This window comes from Telmatherina bonti (genome assembly GCF_933228915.1).
Source record: "Telmatherina bonti genome assembly, chromosome: 2".
Classification (NCBI taxonomy): Eukaryota; Metazoa; Chordata; class Actinopteri; order Atheriniformes; family Telmatherinidae; genus Telmatherina; species Telmatherina bonti.
The window spans coordinates 12,699,313-12,720,751 of record NC_136620.1 but is presented as its reverse complement, the minus strand read 5'-3'; the positions used below and the strand labels follow the sequence as shown (position 1 = coordinate 12,720,751).

Here is a 21,439-nt window from a genome sequence, read left to right as displayed (position 1 = left end):
GTTGGATCGATGTAGTGAAAGCCAGGTGGGCTGGAACAGGGATACATAGAAAACCTGCAGGACTTTGGTGCTCGAGGACCGACTTTGAGGCCCCCTGATTTAAATGACAGTATTTTATAGTGACCAAAACAAAAGCAGTTGCATCTGTTGCTGAGGCAACAAATTTTAACGTCTCTCTCTGGTGGGTATAAATAAGCTACTCAACACATTTCTGTAATTCTTCTGAAATTCTTTTAATGTCACTGCGAGGAAATTAAGTTCGAGCTTTATTAGCATACAGTGGGTTTTGTTAAACTATAATTTAGAAAAATGAGCCACAAGTGTAACAACTGAACAGTTCTGCTTTCAAAATAGCAGGAAATTCTGTACAACTTAACCTGATCAATAATTCTAACACATAATCTTCCCCTGGTATAAGACAAAGATAATAACCTGATCAATAATTCTAACACATAATCTTCCCCTGGTATAAGACAAAGATAATAACCTGATCAATAATTCTAACACATAATCTTCCCCTGGTATAAGACAAAGATAATAACCTGATCAATAATTCTAACACATAATCTTCCCCTGGTATAAGACAAAGATAATAACCTGATCAATAATTCTAACGCATAATCTTCCCCTGGTATAAGACAAAGATAATAACCTGATCAATAATTCTAACGCATAATCTTCCCCTGGTATAAGACAAAGATGGTAACCTGATCAATGATTTTAGGTCGACACTCTTCTGCATTTCTCACCTCTGTCTGTTCTTCTGCTTTCTCTTGAAGCGGCTCAGGTGGGCGAGTGTGTCGTCCAATGACCAGAAGGTTGGTGGTTTGAATCCCACTCTCCCTGGGCAGAACATGTAAAGCTACATGCTCCTCATGTAGCTTTACATGTGTAAATGTTCCATCACCAAGTAGAAATTTACTGGAAAATGACAACAGCTGTCTGCAGTATAAATCTAATGCATTTTTATTCTTCTCTCCCCACTGGCATCAGATCAACCTTCGCTTTGATCTTAACCTGCTAAAAACATAACATACCCTGTAATAGAAGCTGTTAGATGGAGGTGTTGCTAAGATTCTTTCATCTGAATCAGCCGAAGGTGACTGACTAACTTCACTGCCTGCGTGAGCTCATCTGGTCACACTTTGAGTCATCATCTGGACCTGCTGCTGCTGTCTCCGACACTGAGAACGTGTATGTTTACCAATACGGACATATTGCAGGACTACAGTGGGACAGAAAGGTTAGGTGTATATGTCTGTTATGCAATGAACCATTTGTTGGGCTACAACAACTAACATGTTTTGTATTGTGCCTCCTGTCTGACTGTAAACTTCTTCTGTCTTATAACATGCAGGCTGGACAGCTTTGATTCATGTCTGCACTTTTCTAAATTAAAAGTAACCAAAAGACAGACCCTTTTCAAGGTCAGATATTTACATAAGGTGGTAAATATGACTGAAAAAGCACCAGTAGTAGAGGTTTTAATCAGTCTTTTTTTTTATATCATCACCTATTACGGCCTTAAAGTTAAAGAAAATCCTCTGTCTTACTTGATTCAATTACAAATTATTTCCTATCAACATGAGATTTTGGCATCTGATGCATTTATGTCTTCAGAAAACACTGACAGTTGAGGCTCTACAATCTGGAAATGACAAGGAATCCACTGTTACCAATTATGTTATGATTAATTGCTGGAAAAAGGTCTAAAATATCAACACAAAGCGTGAACTCAAACGATTTGCAGTAATAATCATAATGAATTTCTGACAGTAATTAATCTGTGTCCCTAAATAAATCCATGTTGCCTTCACTCAAACACATTCTGCTGATACGAGATCAAACTCTTAGTTCAGATGCTGCTGCTGTACCTCACTTATATCCTTACTCTGTTTTCTCTCTCTTCTCTGGTGTCCAGGCTTCATTTTCTTCAGGAAATTCACGACTTTCTTCTTCTCTGGCTGGACTGTAACTGAAACAGAGCAGTGTGGGTGTGGACTAAAACCATTTAGCAGAGTGGCAGAAGGGATAGACATCCATCATTGTTAAAGCAGGTCAGTCTTGCCAGCTCTCCTAAACAATGAATGTCTATCAACATGACATAAGACTCATCTGAAAGTGAATCTCAAAGCTTTCATTAACTGCTTATGGACTGAGTCACCATTTTGCAAAGTGTTTCATCATAAAATACATAAAAACTTCACATTAATGTTCAGTTTTATATAAGGGCACATCCTGATCTGAGTGAGAACGGGCATCTTCTCTGCATCAGAGGTTCCACTCTGAGCCCGATGAGCCCCCTGCTTCCTGTTTTTGCAGGCCAGTGAACCAGAACTCTCACGGTGTGCACGGCGGATGGGACTCAGTTCTTGGACTGGATGCTGGGCCACAGTCCCAGGGAGAGTTGCCAAGCTTTGTGATGGAGTTTAAACAAATATTACATGGTTTCCATACGCTATGGTCTGTTATATATAAAAACCTTGTACACAGATGGAGTCAAAAGACATTTTTTCTTCATCTTTGGTTTTAACACGGGCATCTCAAACTCTGGTCCTCCAAGTTTTAGAGGTTTTCCTGCTTCACCACACCGGACTCAGATAAATGGGTCTTTTGCAGTTGAATCAGGCATGTCAGAGCAGAGAAGCACCTAAAACCTGCAGGACAGGGTTCCACCTGGTTTAATGTGTTTCCAAATGATTACTTTGATTTTCAACCAAGGTTTACCATCTGCACAGTGCAATAAAATAAATAACTTGTTAACTCCGGTCCTCGAGGGCCAGAGTCCAGCAAGTGTTCAGAGTTTCCCTGCAGCAGCATACCTGACGCACATCAGATGTAATAAGCAGACATGTGCAGAGCTTGACATCAGTCTGCTAACTAGTCATTGATTTGAGTCAGGTATGTTGCAGCAGGGAAACTCTGAACACTTGCTGGACTGCCTCCCTTGACTATACCAGAGTTGGCCACTCCTGATTTATGACCCTCTTCAACTGAGAAGAAATGTTACTGAATTTTGAATGATGGGAAGTACATCCAATTTGGTCAAAGAATTAAGTGTTTAAAAGAATGCAAGGATTTAAAGATTGATGTTAAAATGGATCGTCACACCAGAGCTCCAAGTTAGAGTCCCAGCTGACCCATTATTATGCAACAATTATTCCCCCAGCTTTGCTTTCTGCGATGCACATAAAGCAATGCATGTTAATGCAGCACAGACATCGCTGAGGTTAAAATATGGGAGAAATGCATTGTTATGCTCAAGTTGTGATCAATTTCTCTTCCAAAATTCAATTAAAATCTAAATTTCTGACATATGCTGGGTTGCATTGGCTTTCCATCGGTTTCCATCAGCGCGCCGCAGGGCAGCTGTGGACACACATGGATCACAGTGTGTGAACAAATAATGGATTCAGTGTAAAGCACTATGAACATTTAATATACTAGTGCATTATCTTTAACTGCAGTGTTACTGCAAAGAATAAAAAACATTAATTAAATGTAAACTTTCACAACTTTACAGTTATAGAAACTAATGCATTTCTGTCCCGTGGCCAAGGATTTGATGAAGAGGTTAAACCACATAATTCAGTTCTTATGTTCTCTATTTACTTAAATCCAACATACAGCATCCTGTTGGTATGAAGATCTTTGGAGTTTCATTTAAAAGCAAATTTTGATATTAAAACATGTAAGATTCAGTGTTTAATTGTGGGAAATTCAAGACGTCTTAAGTGCGATTTGGCATCCACCTTCCTTCCAGTGGGTGAGGAGTGTGGGGAAAATATAAATATTTTGCTGTAAAAATGAGTTTAGAAAACACATGGAGGTGATGAAATTACTGCATTTAAAGCAAAATCTACTGAGTGTTGCATTTGACAAGAATTTGATGAGGCACTGATAATCTCCGTCTGGGTATTACTGGAGAATCGCTGAGACCATCTCTAGAAACATGAAAACTGAGCCGTCCAAAACAGGGGCAGGGCGTCAAGTTTAATCCTGAATGGCAGCATTAAATCTTAATGGAGCTGTTCAATATACCACTTTAATCTGGCTTCCAGATACAGTGCTGGAAGCAGAGGACTGATCCGTTATGCACCACAGGAAACAGGTCAGCTGGACAGATTGAGACTAATGGTTCATTTGTTTCACCATCAATCATGCTGTCACTATGTCTCAGACGGCAGCAAACCGTTTTACTCAGCTTCAGCCAAAATGAAAGCTCTGGACCAGAAGGAGGATTGAAATGGTTTATTTCCTGCTTTTAGTTTATACAGACAAAAAAAAAAAAAAAAGGCACCTATGAATTTTTTTTTTTTTAAAGTTTCACATTGAAAATGGTAAAAATGTCTTTGCAACTTTTTAAAGTAGAACAATGATGCACATTATGCTTCTCAAAGTAGGAGTTATGACACAAGAGTGACCTCAGGAGCAACATTTTAATCACCAGCGTCTGGTGCAGCTTAAGCACAAGGACTCACGCTCATTAAAAAACAAAACAAAACAAAAAGGTTAGAGCAATAACAAATGAAAATTTTCTCACTCTTGATGCAAATCATGAACACACGCACCCTCAACCTGCAAAACGCACCAGAACAAGCCAAACATTTCTACTTCGTCCCAGCAGACAATTAAGCTCCCGACAGCAAATCCAATTTTCTAAACCACAAGAAATGAAGCAAAGAAACACAGGACTATAAAAAAAAAAATAAGGTGCAACATCCAAAACTTTGAAGTCTGACAATGAAAACATTGAAAATCTTTAAATTTCTCGTCTTTTTTTTTTTTTTTAATTAAAAGCACAATGCGCAACAATCAGCTGAACAGAGGTATTTATGTGCAGGAATCATTTCCACGCTTCTGGGGAAAATATTTGAGTTCCTGTTGATATTTTCCCATGGTTGGAGTTTTGCACCATTAATGTTCAGAAATATGGCAACTATGAAAGCAACTCAGACTGCAGCTATTTTTTATTGGTTGATCTTAAAGTTGGTGTTAAAGCTCCTTTTCAACTGATGACAAAGCATGCTTTGCTTTGAGATCACAAGACGATTATGAGCTTGAAAATTACAGTTTTAAATGTTTATTCCCGTTATGATGGTTGGAGAGAGTCAGTCAAAGCATTGCTGTGTAATTCTCACATTACTAAAGGTGTGGTGTTTGCAGATACAAAACTGTTTCAGAAAGTCAAATTCTGTCTTTTAACAGTGATGGGACAACAAACAGGTTTATATCAAGCCTAGTAAGCATCACAACCCAATTAAGTTAATCACATAAACCTGTGGTAAAGACAAAATCCTTTGAGATTTTTTATTTTCCATGTTTCCCACTTTCTGCAGAAACGTAAAGCAAAAAGAGGAAACTGATACAAACTTAACATGAGTTCGTTTTACCATAACTACCAAACAAAACCCACAGCTTTAACAAATATTCTTTCTCATCTTGCCAATTACACCCTGTTGAGGAGACGTAAACAACTTCGACACCCTGCAGAAACTAGTCCCATTTCCACATGGATGACTGCATCCTGGCCCATCAGCACCAACAGAGCACACTGGCTACGTTTTTTTTTTTTTTTTTTAAATTCAGAATTAAATAATTCGGAATTAACGTATTCTATGAGTTTACATGTAAATAATTCCTAATGAATTATTTACATGAAACACGTCCTTACTTAATTCCTCTTTAGAGCGGCGGGTTGGGAAGGGTTCTGATTGGACAGAGGGTGCACGTGACGTATGACGTATACCGAAAAAACAAAGTTGGCGCCCTGCTTCTCGTCTTTTCAGTCGTAACTTGTAAAAACTACATAAGTACCAGTTTCGCCGCTATTTTTATTATAAATGTGAAGTAGCAGCTCAACACGAGCATACTACTTCACTTTCTGCAGCAACTGAGAAGAAGAAGAAAGCTAGACCACCGAACACGGGAGGTAAAACAACGCGCGTAATTGGAACAGGACAAGGTAACGAGCATGCGCAGAACGACCGGAATTAATTTAGAGCGTAATTAAAGTTTACATGACAGAGGAATTAAATAGTTCGGAATTAAAATGCTAAAAAACCGCCTACTTACATCGGAATTAAGTTTAATTCCGAATAAAAATTAGCATCAGAAATTAAGTGTTTACACGGTCATTTTTCATCAGTTTAAAGTGGAATTAACTTTTATTCGGAATTAAACAGGAACTAAAACTTTACTGTAAACGTAGCAATTTAAGCAAGTCAGCAGTCATCAACTGTTTGGTACACTTGTCCACAGAGACTTCTGCACACTATCGGGTGATGACATCACGCAGATCCCACTGGAACACTCATCGCAGTGGGGTCCACGGAGGAAAAACCACAGGTGGAATCAAACCCAAAAGGAAGGTGTGAGACCCAGGAGCTGCCGAGTTGTCCGTCTGCTCCACAGCAAAAGGTCAAAGTGGAAAATAAGAGGTAAGAAGCGCCATAGTTGGGAACTGTGGCTAATTTGCATGTTGACACAACATACTATGAAGCACAAAGAATAAAATGCCATCAAAGTTATTAAGGTTGAACAGATTATATTCTCGCTTTAGTGCCCTGATTTCCTGCAGCTTTGTCCCTTTAATTCTCTGCCAAGTTTTTTAAGTTTAAAACAGCAAGTTGACTTCTGGTTTTGAGCCAGTAGCTTTATGCAAAACTCAGCTGATAAGGAAATTATCTTTTCAGATTAATCGTTGTCAAATCAATCCTGAAGAGACTTTTATTCATTGACAACTAATCCTCAAACTAAAGGAAGAGAAACAAAACACACACACACACCACACAATTAGCTTTTATTTTTAAATGACCTTTCTAATCATACTTGATGAACAAATCATTGGTATGATTCAGTAAAGTTTAAGTTCCTGACATCAATAGGTGATCAATAACCACAAGAGGAAGTTAGAGTTAATGAAAAAAAGAAAAAAAAAAAAAAAAGACTTTCAGACAGTTCTAATTTTCTCACCACACGGCGTGCTCAACAGCTGCCTTTCACAATCGCTTCACTGATCTGCTCCGTTGTACCGTAAGAAATGAGACAAGAGACACAACAGCCACTCAGCCAGCTAACAACCCATTAAGATTACACACAACAGTTTGAGTCAGAGGAAGGATCTGACTGTGCAGAGATTCATCTTTTACATTCAAAGAAACTTTGATGTACACACAAACCAGGTTAAATGATCAGGTTCAGAGCTTAACTCGTGGTTACTTAAGTTTAAATAATTGTATTTACAGCAACTGATGCTGGATCAGTTAGCTCTTTGTGTAAACTAGCTACGCAAAGTCATTTGCAATTAAATTTTTTATTTTTTTCCCCCCCCCATTTAAATATGGAGCTGTAGACAAAAATAGTTAGAAAACATACATCCGGTTGCCCTTTTCACATTAGAATATTGACAAAAGTTTAGGCACAATTCAGGGTTGATGGACGCTTTAAACGATCTTGTGTAGAGCAGCAGCTTGTGTTAAAAATCCCACCGCTTAGACACCGGTGCACCATCAGGGAAAACATGGAGGGATTTAAAGATACAAAGACACCTAAAGCTGGGGTGGGCAATGTTGATCAGACTTTTTATTTTAATTTTTAAAAAATTATTTTAAACTCTGGGTGAACTGGTTCCTCGTCATGATAGTCTGTACATTTTGTAACCATGAACAATAATAAAGTTAGACCCCTCAGTTTACTGTAAATCTGTAAAAACTGACCAATCAAAATGTTCAGAGCCAATTGAAGTTGTTCATTTCTTATATTTCGTAAGCTTCTTCACAGCTGAGAAAATGCAGGAAGGATTTCCCGACCCGGCTTGGTTTATTTATCTTCTCCTGCTAAACAGCCGAGAAAGAAAAAAATCATTGGTGGAAAAAACTGCGAACTAGAAACAGAGTGAAAACCTCTGCCACGGCATTTAAAATGTTCCTGGATCCAAAAGGTGATCCGGATCACCACTAACATTAAACCTGTTCTTCCTTTTCACATTTCCAACAACACCTGGAAATTTAATTAAAATCCGTCCATAACTTCTTGAGTTATCTTGAACACAAACAGATAAACGCCGGTAAAAACATGACCTCCTTGGCGGAGGTAAGAACAAAGCCTTGGATCACGCAAGGAGCAAAACCAGAGGGGGAGGAGCCAAGACAGGACTTTCACATCTTGCTCGCTCCCCTACATTACCTACCCCAGCTTTAAAGAAAACACATGCAAGCACAATGAGATCAGGATCAACACCCTCCTTTTATCTTCTTTCATGGACTCAGTGAACGGCTAAAGTAACAGAAGAGGAACATGACAAAGTGCACGTGAGACTTAAAATGGCAATGAGGGTTCATTCCTATAAAAGTCCAGAGGAAACGCCAGGTCTGTAACAGGCTAAATTCCTTTAAAAGAAAATACAAAATCAGGTCCTATTTATATTTACAGATGCTTCAGATAATTATTCAACAATGCAACAGACTAAAACCTGTAACAGCTGCAACATGCACATATATGTAACAGAAGACTGATGAACAACACATTCAGAAATAATGAACTTAAACGTTGCTTTAAGGAAGTTTAGTCAGAACTGTGAGCACGAGACATGAACCAGTACTCATTATTTGCTTCTTAAACAAGAAAAAAGCAGAAAGTGAATTTTTCCTTAACATCACCCGTCTCATCCTCCGCTGAGCTATGAGCCGTAATCTCAGAGGTATTTTGGCAAAAATGCTTTAACTTATGGTCACAAGTCACTTTGGACACAAAGAAAAAACAAAAAGGTTTTTGCTGGATCTGCTGATGCAAGAATAATCAGTTTGTAGGCACTCGGTAAAGCCATAATAATATGCATTGTGCTTGGTTGCAAGACGAGAACTGGCTGGTCCCGGGGGGGGGGGGGGTCCAAATTCACTTTTCTCTCTCAAGATGACGTTGGTTCAAACGGTTTTGATCTTTTTGGGGATGTTGGGTCCAACATCTTGCCACCCTGTCCCTGAACAAGCACATTTAAAAATGCTGAAAACCACTAATTTCCAGGTTTATGCCTTGAAAATGCTGCATGTCAGATGAACGTCCTGCAGAGTAAACATCAACAGAAGCAACAAACAAACAAAGGCGCCGCTTGAGTTCCTATTTTTAGAGAAACAGAACCTAAACAAAGAGAGCCATGACGGACTGCAGAGAATTTGGTGCAGAGCATTGTTCTATGCGTTGCCAGCAGAAAGAGGAGCAGAAGAAGAACCGGACTGACTGGAGATAAACAGAACAAGGCCATGATTATTTTACTACAATTAGCCCAAGCACAGTAAACGAGTACTTGATGGGGAGAGAAATCCTGCATTTCATAAAGTGCCAATGATGAAGACAACACCCCAGAGCGATGCAGACTCTTAGCTGGTCCAGGGGCTCTCTTGTGCTTCGCTTCAGTCTTCAAGCATCATGGAAAACAGCACTTTGAGCACAGGCACCTTTCAGCATCTTCACATCTTCATCCACCGCCGTGTCCCGTCGCTCATTATCTCATGGTGGAGGAAGCTCTGAAGTAGGACAGGAATTTGAAGCAGAGGCTCACCACAAAGTACCAGATGTTTCGGGCCATCTGGGATCGGGCGATGAAGATGCGCCAAATCAGCACAACCAGGATGGTGTTGAAGGTGTAACGTATGTTCCTCAGCCTACAGAAAGAGATGCACAGGTTGAAAATCATTTCAACCAGACTGTGTTTGCAAAGTTTTCATCTTAATATTTGCTTCTCTTTGTATTCCTGAATACGTGTAGGTCACAACTGTGTCCAGCCAGAGTTTTACAGCGAAAATGTTACATTTTGATACAGAATCTAAAAGTTTGCAGGCCAAGGTTCATGGAAGAAGGCATCAATGTGGTACTTTAAGAGTAGCATTTAATGTGGTGGAGCCTCTGATGGAACAAATGACTGGACTGGATTACAACCAGTATTCCACTCTTAATGAGTGGATTTATCTTCCCAGCACCTTGCAGCCTCAGAACCACAGTTCGACTTGGGTTTGAGTTCACCGTGGTGTCCTGCAAGCGGACTCAACAATCTTGTAGTTTAATCAACATTTAGACTGGATCCATTGTAGTCTTCAGGTGGGAACAGTGCTTCATTAGTTTCTTTAATAGGCCCACAGAACCTCCACGGGGCTCAACAGCAACACAGCTGGGTTGTTATGAGGGATGGGAAATCCAATCACGAAAAATTTAGTATTTTTTGCTTCACAATTTAAAAAAAAATAAAAAAATTCCTTGTTGAGAAAAAAAAAAAAAAATCCAAATAGATTAAAAATAATCCATTAAGTTAGTCATTTTTACTGTTTTTATTGATCTTTTTATTTGTCTTCTTGGCCATTATAGCAGCAGCATGATGGTCTGGCTACAGTCTTGTTTCCTCATTGAAATCAAGAAAAAAAAAAAAGACTAGCAGAAAAAGTTTTCATTTTGCTTTTAGTCTACAAAAATCAGCAATATCGAAGAATTCTGAGAATGGCAATTTAAATTGAATCGGCACCCAAAGGGAAAAGAAGAAAAAAAAAATTCAGAATGAAATTGGGAAGAAAGCATCTCGTCACAGCCCTAGTTATTACACAGGCCAACTGGGTTAGATTACCTTGTTAACACGATTCGGCTTGTTGTGATAAATCCCCTGACTTCTGCATCGGCATTCATGTGTACAACAAGCTAATATCATGGAAGCAGGATTTACAAGCATCTGATTTTATCCATCATAAGAAAATGCTACATGAAAAAACAAAAAGGTGGCAGTGATATTACACAGCGGCTACACAGAGGGGAATATTTCTGTCTGTATGCTTTTGCAGAATCAGACTCCTTACTTGTTGAGGTGTTTGCGTGCAGCGGGCAGCCCTGACAGCTCCTCGTTGAGGACGTACTTTTTGGTGCCCATACAGTAATTTTCCATGTACTCTGCCCAGTGCAGCTGACGCACGTCAAAGTTAAACACCTACAGGAAGAGGAAAAAACAGAAAAATGTAAAATCAATCCTTTTATTTTGGATTCATGGACATCACTAAGTTTTTGCAAACATCACGGGACTTTGTGAGAAAACAAGTCTCTCTCAATTTACACTCAAACTGAGCAACACGTGTTTCAGAAATGCAAATTCTCCCAGACGGTTATCCTGAACAACGACTTCTTTCACTACATCCCGACGTCAGCAGTGAATGAATGACTCCGCTGTCCTCTATCAGACATTAACGCACCAAGCTGGGGATTTGTCTCCTGTCTGAATGTTTTGTGAGAAGACACAAACAATGGCTGCAAAGGGACGACGTGTGACTGACGCAGAATACAGACTGACGCTGACAACCGAGCTCTTTCTACCTTCTTATCCTCAGGACTCATATGGGCCAGCAGCATGGCCATGTTGTCCGTGTTCCACATCCAGGAGTTACTGGTGAAGTACTCCAGGACCATCATGGCTTTGTGGAGGCGAGTTATTGTTTTCATCATCCTTTAAACAAAAAACAACCAGTACATAAGTGAAGGAGGGGAAGTTAAAAGGAGGTGGAAAAAAAAAATATATATATATAAAAGGACGAAGAGAAATGAAGCATTGAAATGGTTGGGGCTGACAGACTGGGATCAGAGAGGAGAAATGGTTTAAATGGAGGGGGGGAAATGAAGAGGACAGTGTGTAAAGGTGTTGGGAAGCAGCGGCAGAAGTTAATCTGAAATAAATGTTTAATTTAAAAAAAAAAAAAACATGGAAGGGAGCAGAGTCCAACTCTTTCGCAACTTAATATTTGACTTTAAGAAATGTCCTCTTAGTTTAGAGATTCAGCCATGGGCATGACTTCAGTACTTTGATTAGTCGATACAGCGCCTTGAGTTTGTCAACCTTATGAATGATGTTCAGTTTGACTTTTGTTGCTGTTCTGATAAAATCTCAGCTGCTCCAAACAGGCACAAAGCTCAAGAGAAGCTGGACGACAGGTTTAGTCACTTTGGGCAGAGCTAGTGTTGCTGTAATAATTAAGCTATGCAAACCGAACCAACCAGCCTCACAGATGACAGTTAAAGGCAAAATGAGTGGAAAAAGGGATTTTGCAAAACGCTGAACATTTAATTGGACAGCAACAATATTCAGTGGCTTTATGTTTGTAGATGCTTTATATAACTTTAAAAGTTAAAGACAGACTAAGCAGTTATTGTCTGCTAATACAGCCGTCTAAAATAACCCACCGACTGTCAGAGTTTTTTAAAAAAGCAAGTTCAAACAGGATAAAAGAAGTTTGTTTCATAGTCATTTAGTACATACGTGTTTAACTTAAAGATTTAATGAGAAATTATTTTTAATAGACCTCAAATGTGCATTATGTCACTGCAGCCCAAAAACAAGCCCGAATACCCAAAGAGGAGCGAAATTCATTTAAATGGGATGCATCTGTAGAAAACACACCACCACACATTTCTAGTGGGTCATACGACATGACTGAAGAGGTATAAATGTTTTGTCCTTTCTAATTCTGCTTAATCTGCCTTTAAAGTAAGTAGAAATATTTCAAACAATAAGGTTTTTCAAACGTTCAAAGCACTGTATGAAATCAGGGATGAGATTTCACCCCTGTGGTCAGTGATGGATACATGTTAGTAAAAGCTAACCGGATTTAATCTGTGCATCGGTCAGGATGACAGATAATACACTTTAATTAATCACTTTTAATACACTTTAAAATAGATTTTTTAAAAACATTGATTCATGAGTCTTTTAAACCAGAAGTTTATTTAAGAAAAAAAGAAAAAAAAAAAAAAAAAAAAAAGTAAAGCCAAAGTCCTAAAGCTATAATAGCAACGTCAACATCATGTTAGCACAAGTAAATCCGGTTAGCAATTTTTTTTTTTTTTTTTTTTTTTTTGTTAGTAATCAAAATGTAAGAAAATATTTAAAAGCATGGAAGCAGTAGAGTCAGCATGTAGAAAGCAGCAATTCCCAAAGTGACGAAGCATAAAGAATCTGAGGGTCAGTCATGCAGTTTTAAAAATCAGATTTTTCTTTATATTAAACCAGTTTAAACTTTCACCAAAACAGAGGCTGATCGAGATGACTCAGATTCTTTCAGGTTGAAGAAAGAGATGCAACTGAACATGCACGGTTGATTCACACACAACAGGCAGGGATCATCTCCATTTGCAACTGGTGAAAACCCAAATCCAATTCAAATCACCTCCTACGGTCCCATGTGAGCTCCCACGCTAAGCCATGTTCATTTCAGACAGTTAACTGGCATCAAACTTGGCCAATAATCATGAATCAGAGACATTATATATGCAAAGCATTTGCTGTCTGAAATAACTGGTTTATGAATATGTAAACATGCAGTAGAGTTGCCATCAGTGGGACACAAGGCATTTCCAACAGAGAACAATGTTCTGACTGGCCAAAAAGTCCCACAGGTTCCAGATTTCCAGAGATTGGGTGAGAAATGTGAGGGATAAGGGGTGTCATGTTCACAGCATGTTTTAGTCACATTTTTAAAAAAAAAGGTGATTGGAGGAGTCATCTGTGAATAAACATAAAACATGCTTCCAGTTGATGCTAGGCAAAAACACTACAAATCAGTTTCTTCTGCCCTGCACCCATCCTCGTTTCCACAATTCCAGTCTGAAAAAACACACAGGGTGGGAGAACATGTGGGAAAAGGTGGGACTGGCAGGAGGAGAGAGCTGAGGGTGGGGCAGTTGCAGTCTTACCGGGGCCTCTGGCCCGTCAGCCTGAGATAGCCGTCACAGAGCAGCGCCGGCAGCGTGTGGCTGACGGTGGTCCAGTACTGATTAGTAAAAGGGTTGGAGCGCAGATTGACATTGGGCCTTCTGAAGGCCTGCTCTAAAGGATTGGTCTTGAAGGTCATGTTTATACAGTTCTCTGTAGGGGAGAGATACATACATGACGGGACAAGGAGGACAGAGGATGAGATGAAACAAGAAGGTGCTGTTCCTCCTACTACTGATACAAAGCAAGGTGCGAGGCCCTGTGTATTGGCATGGTCTCTGCTAGCCCGTCATTAGCACCACCATGTGACACTGGATTCAGCTCTCACTGTTGGGACAATGTGGCTGCTAGCAGAGATTTGTCAAGGGTCAACACCTGGGTGGCGTTGCCAAAGGAATCTGCAGACAGATCCACCTCTGTCAGTTTGAGGAGGACTGAGGTGAAAGCGGCGCAGATGTTTTGGAAACACCATATAAAAATAAACTGAAATCAGCAAAATGTAAAGATTGCAGAACCCATCAGCAGCCTCGTTTGGTTCAGGAGAGCGCTGGGTTATGCATTCTTCCACTCAAAACTGAACACAAGCATATTTTAACAACATTAAGACTGCAGCTACAACGTTAGCCAACTACGCTAAAAGAGAAGGATAAAGCAGCAGAGATGCATCAGTGGGAGCCGTTAAGACAGAACGGGGACGGCGCATCCTGCTCGGCGACGATGAGGTTACCTGGGCTCTCGTCCAATCAGCCTGAGGTACAGATCATAGAGGAAGGCCGGAGCCTTGTGGCTCACAGCGATCCAGTACTGATTGATTAGGTGATTGGATGTGAGATTAACATTGGGCCGGCGAAAGGCCTGCTCAAGGGGGTTCCTCTTGAATGTGGATATTACATGGTACTCTATGAAGAAAAGGTTGTTCAACATGGGATAAATAAGCAGTTTAAGCAGTTTCTTTCAATGCATGACCCGATTTAATATCAAACAGTAAAAAGTGTCTCAGACTAAAGGCCTTTACACAACACTGCAAATATTTTGTCTGAATATCTGGCACAGCAATGTTTTCTATTGGATCGGTGTAAAGTCAGCGGGAACAATTAGATCAGTAACAAAATTCTGCCCAGCAATTTTACAAGTTATTTTTTTGAGCTGAGGTCAATTTTTTTTTTTTTTAAATATTCGCATCTGACATATAATCGACCAATCAGAGAAGGTGCGTTGACTGCAAGATAACAAGGTATGTAGTTGTTGCTTTGTTGCATTTTCATTCAAAACTGCATCATCACCATCTTTATTATTTCTTCTCTGCTTCTTAAAACAAGCATCTAACTGCTAAAGCAGATCTTTAAACTGTCTCCCGGACATCCTAAAGTCCGTCCTGAAGCGGACGTAGTTCAGCTTCTGATCCTGGATTAAACAACAAAAGTCCAAGTTTTCTTTTCTTTTCTAGAACAGGATGAAGCCAGCCTCTTTTTGTCTGTTGTTTTGCAGCATCAGCACATGTTCCCGTGGCTCGATGTGGAATCCAACTTGCAAGTTTGTTTTATAATTTTTTATCATTTATTCACAATTTGGCATCACACTGTGTGTGCATAGACAGAAACGTTGATAATTCACCTCAGAATTATCCATAATTTTGTGTCGTGTCCTAGTGTGTAAAGGCCTTTAGACTTACTGTATTTGTCAGTAAAGATGTGTTTATATGAAATAATCTATATAAACCCACTGTGCTTATACAGTCTTATCTACAGCTACTCCAGAGAAAGGCAAATGGAAAGTGTCTTTTCAAGTCAACAAGCTGAAAGTTTGCTTTGCTTGTTTATTTGTTGCCTTTTAGTTTATATTTTCTTGACAACTTCGACTATGTGGGAAAAATGAAGAACTGAGGAGGTCTTTTAATGCGCTTCACGCATCTGATCTTTGGTTATAAGATCTATCTGTGAGTGAGATTGTCAGGTGTTTAAACAAAGGGTGGGAAGTTTCAGGAAATACTTGTCAGATGATTCAATGAGAAATCTAACATGGGCAAGTTTCAACCACTCTGATTAGCAGAGTGGAACCAGTCAGGAAAACCAGAACTCCTGCCAAATCCTTTCCTCCCCCCCCCCCACACACACACACGCACACTTTCTAGTTTGTTTTATTCTGTCAATGAAGCTTGCTGTCTGGAGCCTTTAAAGGACAGTTTGAGCTTTAATAAGATAGATCTTCCTATTTCTCATGGGTTTAGCTGATATAGTTTAACAAAACTGAACAACTTCAGCATTTCTTTCATGAAACAGACCCTGGCATAAGACGTTCTTGCACTAAAAATACTCAGAACGGGCGTTGTTTTAATAGTAGCTAAAAAAAAAAAAAAAAAAAAAAAAAAATCAGCTATTCAGACTTTACACAACTCCTTGTGGACCTTTAAACTGAGTGGAACATTTTCCACATATTTATATGCTTTTGTATTTTCATAAAAATACCTGTACATATTTCAAGTGGAAAAAACTATCCTTAATTAAATTATGAAATCTGATTAGTCAATCATCTATCCAATGTAGAGGATGGGAAAGTACGATAAGTCATATTTCCTGACTCTTTAAGTCAGATCTTCATTTCTGGTCTATTGCATCACAGCTGTGACTCATTGTTAAAAGACAAAGAAAACAAAATGCAAAGGAAAAAAAAAAAAGTGAACATAATAAAGCTGTAAAAGGGAACTATTGTGTCCCTCCAGTCAGACTGAAAACGTTGGATTACAAACAAAGTTTGTAATGTTAACTTTGTGAAGTTAACTGTCATGAAGTGAAACAGCTTTATGTTGACGTCACAGAGCAAAGCAAAATGGTAAAGGGGTGTTTCTATTTCTTAGCAAGTAACTCAGTAATGTTACTTATAACCAATATTCACATCTGATGCCTGATGACTTCAGAAATGTGAAATTCTTTGTCTACATTTTCCAGTCTATTCATTACTGGGTTGCTTTCAGAGTTTGATGCAAATCTTGTTATGTCCTCAACTTATTCCAGCTTTAGTTAAACAGTATTAGATGCTAATAAGCATGTAATAAACCTACACATGAAGGTTTTACTTAACATTTACTATTTTCTGTTCTCTGCATCATGTTTTTTTGTGTTTGGCTCATGGTGTCGTTTAACAGAAGATGTTGAAAAGACAAAAATGATGCAGTTTTTTTTTGTACATGTACAGATGTTAAAAACAAAGATCAGATATACGGGCCTATATACATCAAGACAAGAGTATTGTAAGAAATCCAAATTTGTTAATGTGACGTTTCATTATCTGACAAAGAGTACCAAATTCTGCCGTTTATATCACTTGAATTATGCAACTCTTGACTTCAGGTAATGATCAGATTTTTGATGCACATATAAATGGTATTGCTGTAAGATCCAAGCTTGCTTCAAACGACTACGTTAGAAAACACACCTATACAATAATTTACACATCACAGACCGAAGATTTGAGACTAAACGTACAAAATGAAACACCTTTGATTTAAAACTCAAATGCTTACGCTCCAAGGCAGCGAGACACAAGCTGCTGGCGTAGGTGTGGCAGGTGGTGGATCAGGTTACAGTGGGGGTATGTCATTAGAGCCCATGTTTAAGCATGGCTTACAGCCAGGCTTTTGCCCCAGCTGTGTTCAGACTTGAAGGCAGAAATAAAATAAAATAAATAGATCATACCAACTTCCCCCCAGTGAAACGGGTTGATCCCGCCAGTTGTGCAGTTGTAAACCAGGATGTTTTTAGACCTGAAAGGAAGGTGGGATAGTTCACATCTATAATCAATCATTAAAAACAGTTCAGATGTGAGCAATCCTCCAACCTGTTGAGCATCTGTGATCCAGAGTACCAAGCTGCTGCCAGCGTGGTGTTGATGACCACGTCTACTGGCACCAGGTCCGCCACGGCATCGTTAGATGCTCTCATTGTGCGCAGGATCCCCTTACCAGCCTGGAGGAGGAGGGATCAGCCATTATTGTAACTAGTACTACATTTAATGATTTAAAAAAAAAAAAAAAAAAAAGTTACAAGAACTACAGAGTAATCAGCTAAATGAGATGGCTGCAAACTTACCTGATCCAACAGGGGCTCATTTCTTGATTAGTGATCAGAAGACCCTTCTAAACTTTGCAATAAACCAAGCTAGATATATCAGGCTAGAAAGCAATCAGAACTTACTGCAATGAATATCCCACTTGGTCCATTGAAGTTGTCAATCCAGCCCTGGAAATGTTCGGGAAAAAAAAAACCCTCAAAATGATCAAAATAATTGAGCAAAATGTGCATTTATCTTCTTTATAAATTACAGAGGAAACTTTAAGATATGACTATTAAGGCGCAAAAAAACCCCCCCAAAAAAAACTATATAAAAGGGCCAATCCTTAAACAGCTGAAGTCTCATTCAGAAACTATCGAACTTTTAATTGTCCCATTTTAATATGCAGAAATTTGCTTATTATATGAAGCACTTTTTATTCAGCTGGCTGAATGAAAAGTGCTTTATAAATAAAGTTTTAATAATTTAATTTAAAAGAAAACCTAAAAAAAACAAAAACAAAACGCTCCTGCTTTCCAGTAACCGTCATGCTGCTGAGCAACATTTCTTTCCTCCACGTGTGTGTGTGTGTGTGTGTGTGTGTGTGTGTGTGTGTGTGTGTGTGTGTGTGTGTGTGTGTGTGTGAGAGAGTGGGAGAGAGAGATGAGTCAGGAAGTTTCCAGAATGGCCAGGAATGTTTCCTTCATGCAGATGGAGTGTGTAACTTACCAAAAAAAAAAAAAAAAGACATAATGGCTATTTAAATAACTGTATCCAATATTTTGGCCCATAGCAGATTATTATGTATTGAACAAACACAGCAGTTTAACCTATAGATTTAGTTAAAAATAAATGAATATAGAAGTTCTTCTGAATTTTCATCACAATTATGAATCAGAAATAAGTAGTGCAGTAAGAGCAGCCTGCATTACTCACAGGGAAGGGCTCTTTCCAGCTGGCTCCGACTATGGAGGGTCTGACAATTGCCACGTTAAGGTCTCCGGCCTCCTGCAGTACCAGATACTCAGCCAAAGCCTTAGTGTAGGTGTAGGTGTTGGGGCGCTCCCCAATCAGCTTGGGAGTCAGTGCAGAGACCAGATCCTCATCCATCCAGCTGAACACAGGAAAAGAAAAAAAAAAAAAAAAAAGAAGAGAAAAAAAAAAAAGATTAATCTTACTTTAAATTATTTAATTTTAGCTCTAAATTACATCAATACCACCTTGTTTCCAGATGGAGAGTCAGCTGCAAGTAAGAAAACCAGTAAGATTTACTCTCTAATGAGGGAACTGCAAATTATTAATAATGAAATTTTATTTCATTTAAGGTCTTTGTGGCAGGAATGAGCTCCTGGACTGTTCCTTCTCACAGTGGACTGGAGGAAGCCTCTCACTGAACACACATTTCCGGGCTGTGCTGAGTACAGAATGTCTGTTATGTCAAGTAACTTGCAGAATTCTCCTCGGGCTTTCAGAGCTGTGTCAATCAGTTCACTTCTTTAAAATCAACACAACGTCCCAACTTTAAATACTTTGAGCCTCAGGAGTTACTCATATCCCTGGGTATAAGAAGAGGCCAGTCGGTCAGTTAATGCTGGTGAGCCATGCAGCTTAATCTTTGCCAAGTCGCAGGTTGCAGCTGTTTATTTTTCAGCAACAGCAACAAAAATTTTCATGTCTTTTTTTAAATAACTTTTTTTTTTTTTTTTTAAATAAATAGGTTCTCTAACATGACAGATGGTCATATCTACTCAATTTGCCAGCTGCTTGGGATAACAGAGTTATGTAATACAAAAAGTGGAACTTCGATCTTGCATGCAGCTAATAAACCACAGAAGCAGCCAATTAAGAAAAAAAAAAAAAAATCATAAAAAGGAAGATTTTACTGAAGCCGAGCTACAGTTTAGCAGTTTGAGCCCAAATTTCTGAAAAATCAATGCATCATGATGCACACGATGTCAGCTGTGTAAAAGAGGAAATGAAGCCAGTGTGTCTAGATGCTGCTTCAGCATCAGCGTTGGGGGAAGAAATTCAGTTACCAAGTCAGTAACCATGGCAATGATTCGTTTTAATTAGCCTCTCCTGCTCAGTTTCTCCTCACCTTACAGTTTCCATAAAACATTGTTTCTAGAACAGACCTGCAGGTAACAGGAAGTCTAGATGTATTTTTGTACCTCCTCATGAATGTGCAAGTCAAGTTGCTTTCCTCCCCTCATTTATTACAAATGAATTACACGATTACAGAGGTTTGTTTGAAGCAATTTTTACTTTTAACAACGCCACCACACATTTCCAGACTTGAACACAATTTATCTTATTCCAAAAGTTCATGTTTTGAGGATAAACCAGCTGAAATGGCATGACTCCAACTTGTACATACAAAATCCAAAAACATGGGATGGAGCATACAATATTCACACCTTAAGTTTCTTTTCTAAATGAATACATAGTTCTTATAAATCAGGTTTAGCAAGTTTAACAGGTTGTCATTCTCAAGTGTCATTGGATGCATTTGGGTAAGTAAAACTGCTCATTACGCAGTTGAAATGCAAATAAAATATGTATAACCCATTACCACAAGCACATTAAAGTCTATATCGCTTTTCTTTCCAAATATTTAGAAAGAGCACACATGGCTTGAGTCTCACAAGAAAGTGTACTTTGAACAAAGTTACTGGAGGAGTTAAAGGTTTGACTTGCAGTGTGTGCAAACTAGTCACCCCTGCATCAGTCTCAATATAAAACTTACACAGTAACCCTGAAGCGGAAATGGAAATACACACATTTCAGGTGATTCATTACGTTCCAGTTTCACCGTTTACTCTTTAACAGACTTTTACAGGCCAGACGGTCAAGTCTGTAAAAGCAGAATGCTCATGCTTTGCACACATGCTCAACCATACGAGGTTCACTAAAAAGCTTCATGCAACATTACATACAATCCCTCAGAGTCGTTGCACTAATCTCTCTCTACGGATTTCTAATGCTTCGCTAATCTAGCCCCAAACCAGAGAAGAGCAGCATCTACAGTACGGCTACCAAGCAACCCCTCTCTGTACGACCTTCATCACTGACATTAGTCCTAATATCTTCCGCATGTTTAATGCATACAGCAATCTGAAGAAACTCATCCTGTTTAAACTCAGGCACAAAATAAAAACAAAACCTCTAAAAACAAGGCAAGGACAAATAGTTGAACCTACTCCAGAGTGTCGGTGAGTTTACGGTAGTCTACGGGGGGAGGGTAGACCACTTCCTCTATGACTTCTCTGTCACAGTGGGCGTAGGCTGTGGAGATGTGAATGAAGATATCCAGGTGCTTCATCCTGTGGGCCAGCGTCAGCATCTTCTGGGTGGCCAGGACATTCAACTGCATGGCCTCTCTGAGAGGGCAGAAAAAGCACAAAGACATTCAGTACAGCAGCGTATCTACAAAAGATTTTAATGTGGTAGCTAAGATAAGATACTAGTTAGCGTGAGGTGGGCAAACAATCGATTTTATTAAGTGCAATGTCCTGTAGGATTACGGTTAACTTTAGAGTTAGCGTGTGTGAAATGCAATTTTCCTGGGTCTTTGGAAACCCGAAACAGCTTTGAAGAATGCTGGAAAACTCAAACATGCATTTAGGTGATTTAAAAAAAAAAAAACCAAAAAAAAAA

The 21,439-nt window shown here is 39.1% G+C and overlaps 1 protein-coding gene across 2 annotated transcripts in view; it reads right to left on the bottom strand.

The window, feature by feature from the left end:
• Positions 1–4,300: 4,300 nt before the first annotated feature.
• far1 (fatty acyl CoA reductase 1) overlaps positions 4,301–21,439 on the bottom strand; it is a 35,936-nt gene continuing 18,797 nt past the window's right edge. For both annotated transcript variants that reach the window (XM_079260597.1, XM_079260598.1), the window contains exons 5-13: positions 20,983–21,162; positions 18,719–18,896; positions 17,926–17,970; positions 17,570–17,697; positions 17,428–17,495; positions 14,463–14,634; positions 11,347–11,476; positions 10,839–10,966; positions 4,301–9,662 (exon numbers count right to left, since the gene is read on the bottom strand). In XM_079260597.1, the coding sequence (XP_079116723.1) occupies positions 9,503–9,662; positions 10,839–10,966; positions 11,347–11,476; positions 14,463–14,634; positions 17,428–17,495; positions 17,570–17,697; positions 17,926–17,970; positions 18,719–18,896; positions 20,983–21,162 (1,189 nt within the window). In that variant the 3' untranslated portion in view covers positions 4,301–9,502. The remainder of the gene's footprint in view (positions 9,663–10,838; positions 10,967–11,346; positions 11,477–14,462; positions 14,635–17,427; positions 17,496–17,569; positions 17,698–17,925; positions 17,971–18,718; positions 18,897–20,982; positions 21,163–21,439) is intronic.